Source organism: Tupaia chinensis, unplaced genomic scaffold (assembly GCF_000334495.1).
Source record: "Tupaia chinensis unplaced genomic scaffold, TupChi_1.0 Scaffold143823_1, whole genome shotgun sequence".
NCBI lineage: Eukaryota > Metazoa > Chordata > Mammalia > Scandentia > Tupaiidae > Tupaia > Tupaia belangeri.
The window spans coordinates 197,452-202,556 of NW_006203673.1; the positions used below are offsets into that span (position 1 = coordinate 197,452).

The following is a 5,105-nucleotide window of genomic DNA, read 5'->3' on the forward strand; positions in this document are numbered from 1 at the left end:
GTGGGAAAGAGGCTGCTTGGTAAAGCAGGGGGCTGTGGCCCACCTAGAGCAGCCAAGCCCTACAGGAGGCCAGGGCCTGGCCTCTGATGGAGATGGCACTGGGGGTGAGGCACTGGCAGGTGGACCAGCCCCCAGCTCAGGGCAGCTGGCGGGAGGAGCCCAGGCACGAAGCCCCGTGATCACTCCACTTCTCTTGGAACCCACAGCCCCAGTCCAGCTCGGGAACCTGGAGGAGGCCCCCACCCCGGTCAGCCTGGCCCTCCAGCAGCCTGGACACAGCGACAAGGACCTCGAAAGTAAGTCAGCAGGGGTGGGGACTTGGGACGGGCTGGCTGCTCTCAGGGCCTCAGCGACTGTAGACAGGAGGGACTGCCTGGGGAAAGTCCGGCCAGGCCTGCCACAGCCAGGAGTCGGGGCAGACACACCTGCCGCTTTACAGATGGGACAGCCCAGGCTGCAGGACCCAGGTCTGTGCTGGGGGGGCTGGCTACCCCACCTCTATAGGGGGCCCCCTCTGCCCACGCTGCCCAGGTCCTGGTGCCCCTTGCTTCTCTGCAGAGGAGCAGGTTGAGGCAGGACCGTAGGGATCAGCAGAGGGAGCAGCCAGGGAGCAAGCCCTGATCTGAGGGACTCCAAACAGGTTGCTGCCCTGGCAGAGCCCCCGGTCACACAGGGCCTGCACCACCCCCAGGCCGGAGCTCTGCCGAGTGAGTCAGCCAGCACCCCTCGCAGGGCACCACACACTGGCACCCAGCAGCTCCGAGGCACCTGCCCTTCGTCCTTCTCTAAGCCTGGGGCCGCATCCCTGAGTCCCACCACCCCACCACCCCGAAGAGGCCCAAGTGCTTGGGAAGGGGTGAGCTCCTGCGTGGTCTTGGCCCACCCAGGGTCCGCCTCGTGCAGCCCCTCCGAGCCCCCGAGTCCCCACTACATAAAGTTCAGGAACCAGGCCGTGGGACGAGCTTGGGCTCCCTGTGCAGGCGTTCCTGGCAGCATGGGCTGAGCTGAGGCCCCTCCCGCGTGCCGGGCCGCACTGACCGGAGCACAGGCTTTGAGGCTGCAGCACACAGGCACGCTCTGGTTGTCACGGTCACGCAGCCCACCTGCTGGCATGGGGAGCTCTTGGCAGTGAGCCCCTCCGAACCTGGAGCCTCCAGGAGCTACAACGAGCACGCACGTGCACATGGCCATCAGGCTCCCTGTCCCTGCGGCTGGCATGGTCCCTCTGCATTCCTGAAGGGGACAGCAGACCCATTTCTTGTGTCTGCACATGGCTCTTCTCCGGCATCCTCACGTGACACTGCCCACGCCTACTGGAGTGTCCTTTGCGGCCCTTGGTGCAGAGGGTGTGCTCACGTGGGCCTGTGCAGGGGTGTGAGGGAGACACCCTCGCCCGAGGACACGCGAACACCCATCCCACGAGAAGGCCAAGTTGTTCGCAGCCGCTCAGGAGGCCCCCGAGCTTGTGGCCTCGCGGGCTCTGAGGGGTGGAGGACCTCTTCGCGGTTACCAGCCACAGGTGTCTGCTCCTCTGTGGGACGCCAGGTCAAGCCTTCAGACTTTCTCTCGGGGTAGTTGTCCTTTTCTGATTCATTTGTCCAAGTTTTTGTTTTTTGAGAGATTTTTGCTTTAGGGTGCATGCACTCACTGGGGAGACGAGACAGAGAGAGTGAGAAATCGCCCCTAAGGGGGATGGCCACACCGCAGTCCTGTCTCCTCCAGTCTCCTCTGGGTTTTGGGCACACACACACACATACACTTGGCATGGTTTTCAAGCTGCCAGGTCTGGGACTCAAACTGTAGTCAATACGCGGGAGTCCGGTGCCCTAGCCACTACGCCAACTGCTGGCTCCTGCCAGCGTGTTTAATACACGTTTGTCAGTGATGTGTTCTGCAAAAACGTTCAGCTTGGCTCATCTTTTCCTGTTCTTAATCGTACTTCTTAATTGAAGAAAGTGTATAATCAAATGTTTCAAGCCTTAGTTCTTAGCCATTTGGGGGCTCTCTCTAAAAATATCCTGCCCTTCGCCACAAACGTCAAGTTTTGCTTTTGAGGTTTAAATTGTAAGCACTTCTTTCCCACCTTCTTTCATTAAAGATTCCCTCTCTTCCTCACTGTCCATAGCAGAGTCCCACCTAGGAAAGTGGGATTCCAGGCCAGCGGGTGGTGCAGAGGTGAAGGCAGTCCAGGGCCCGGCGGCTGGAAGCTCACATGTGTGCATGCGTGCCCAGAACCCTGAGAGGAAAATGGAGGAGGGAGTGTGGCAGCCACCCCCCAGGGTGATTTCGCTCGCTCACTCACTCTCGTGAGTGCACGTACCCTATAGCAAACTGAAAAAAAGTGTCGTTCTCTGTGTCCGGGGTACCCTGTGCTGACCCTTCACGTGCTTGGTACCAGGAGGGAGTGCCCCTTCCTTGGTTCTCCGTCTGCAGAACCTGGCTCTCCTTGACCTTCGCCCTCCCCACAGACCCTTCTAGAACATCAGCATCTTTAGGGCAAGTCTGCTCACAGGGACGAGGTACCCCCCGTAGTTAGGACTGAGGTTTTGCACTTTGCATGGAGTCGTCAGGGTTTACATGGAACACAGGCTCCTAGGCCACTCTACAGTCTGGTACTATTGTAAATGGCGTCTTCCTTTTAATCTTCCAGAAGGCACATGCACTCGCCAGACAGAGGGAAAGTGAGAAAACGCCCCTGTGAAGGAGGGTTATGGCACAATCCCTTCTCCTCCATCTCTCCCTCCTTTCAGCCTATGGGGCACACGTGTACACACATGTGCACGCACTGGGGCCTAACAAGTTCTTTCCAAGCCTCTGAGTCAGGACCTTGAACTGTGCCATTGGCTACATGGGATGCAACTGTCCCAGACCCAGCGTGCCAGCCGGCTGGACACGGTGCCTTTACCTGACCCGGCCAGCCTGTCTGTCGCTGCGGAGCAGGTCTCCGACCTCGGCATGCTGACCTTGTAGCCAGCCACCTTGCCAACCTCTCACTCTTGCTGTAGAGTCTACAGCGCTTTCTATGAGTGTGGCCATCCTTTCGAAGCGGAATGTCTGTCTCGAGCTTAGACCTGTACCGAAGTGTGGGTGTCTACACTACACCAGCTTTCCTCGTGTGGGTGTCTACCTTCCCCAAGTCCTCTAAGCCCGCCCTTCCCCACTGCTCAGCAACGCCACCTCTGCTGTCAGCCAGAGTCCCTCCTCTACCCACTGTGTGGCCTCCTTTCCACTCGGGAGCCCTGGCCTGGCCTGGCCTGCTGTGCGAAGAAGCCTGGTCTTCCCAGCTCGCCCGTCTGGTGTCGCGGCTGCCTGGGGCCCTCCTTGAGCCCCACCAAGTGCTCGTGGGGACCATGTGTCCAATGTCTGAGGCTCTGCAGGCACCTACATGCACTGATCAGCCCTCCCATTGGGTAGGGATGGCCGAAAGCCTGCCTGAGGTCCCAGTCCCTGTCCCCTTCAGCTCTCTGAACACTAACCGCTGCCCTTCACTGTGTGTCGGGTTTGCTGTGCTGATCCAGGTCCTGTTTCCACACACAGTGACCTGCTGACAGGCCAATCACATGACGCCACTGATGGGCTGGAGCTCGGGGGGCCAACCCTGCCCGCATGCGCCCATGATGGCGGGGAGGCGGGGCAGCAGCCTCGGACAAGAGTCGGGAGGGCAGTGGGCTTGCAAGCCACACACACTATCGCTGGCCTTCACCCTGACACACCGGGCTGCGGGTGCTGGCGCCAGCGGGGCCCATCTGAGCCTGCACCTCTGCACCCTCTACGCAGTCCGCAGGGAGCGGGCCAGGGAAGAGCTGGAGCCACCAGCAGCAGGAAGTCCGCCCCAGGAGCACAGCAGGAGGGGATGGCAGACGCGGGACACCATGGGGAGGCACGGGCCCACTGCCCAGCCAGCTCCACACACCGCCATGAGGTGACCACAGAGCCCTAACGTGGCTCAGGTCCCTTAGACCATCACGGAGCACCCGCTCGCCTGAGTGAGTGCATGCGGACGCCCCGTCATGCAGCCCTCAGGTTGACACCCACCGAGCTGTGTAGGAGGGCCTCTGGAGGCGAAGACAACAGGGAGGACGCAGGCCAGTCCGGCACAGGGTGACAGGGAGGACGCAGGCCAGATCAGGCACGGGACGGCAGGGAGGACGCAGGCCAGACCGGGTACAGGACGGCAGGGAGGACGCAGGCCAGACCAGGTACAGGACAGCAGGGAGGACGCAGGCCAGACCAGGTACAGGTACAGGACGGCAGGGAGGACGCAGGCCAGACCAGGCTGGCAGTGTGTCAGTCATCGCCAAAGAGCCTGGGTTCTCCATGTCTCCATTCCGTGGGTTTGAACACTGATAATAAAGGCTTCTCGGGGCTCCCACCACTCGTTTTAAGCAAATCAGGAAAGAAAAAGACCAAATCCCAAGGGACAGTGGTGAGCGGAGAGTGGTGAAGCAGCTCCCAGGCTGGGCAGAGAGTGTGTGGCCAGCAGTGGAGACAGCAAGGTCTGCCTGCCCGCCATGCCTGGGTGGTACTTAGGAGGCTGTGAAGGGTGAGCTGAGGAGGGGCAGCAGACAGGATGGGGACAGGAGATGGGCCCTTTTTTTCTTTCTTTCTTTCTTTCTTTTTTTTTTTTTGAGAGAGAGATTTTTGTCATAGGGTGCATGCACTCGCCAGAGAAAAACAGTGAAAAATCACTGCCCAGGGGGGATGACCACACCACAATCCCTTCTCCTCCATTTCCTTTCCTCTCAGGATTTTGGGCATGCACACACACACCTATGCCCAGTGTAATTTTTAAGCTGCTGGGTCCAGGACTTGAGCTGCTGTCAGCCATATGCGACTTCAGTGGCTTAACCACCACACCATCTGCTGGCCCTAAATAGCCTTTCTTACTGTGCTTTAACAAGTATCATCAAATCAGTTATTCCTCAACATCCCTAAAAAGTAGAACTGATAAACCATTTAATCAAAGTTCTTCACTACGTTACTAAAAAGCCCTCCATTCTAGCCTGGATTCACCTATGAAGCTTCTGGACTCATTTGTTTTCTCTCTCTCTCTCTCTCTCTCTCTCTCTCTCTCTCTCTCTCTCTCTCTCGCGCGCGTATTTTCA

General features: G+C 59.0%; 1 protein-coding gene across 1 annotated transcript in view; it reads left to right on the top strand.

The window, feature by feature from the left end:
• The window catches only part of SNED1 (sushi, nidogen and EGF like domains 1), a 65,299-nt gene that overhangs the window by 48,526 nt on the left and 11,668 nt on the right, over positions 1-5,105 (top strand). Inside the window, exon 28 of the mRNA XM_027766996.1 lies at positions 29-296. Within this exon, the coding sequence (XP_027622797.1) occupies positions 29-296 (268 nt within the window). The remainder of the gene's footprint in view (positions 1-28; positions 297-5,105) is intronic.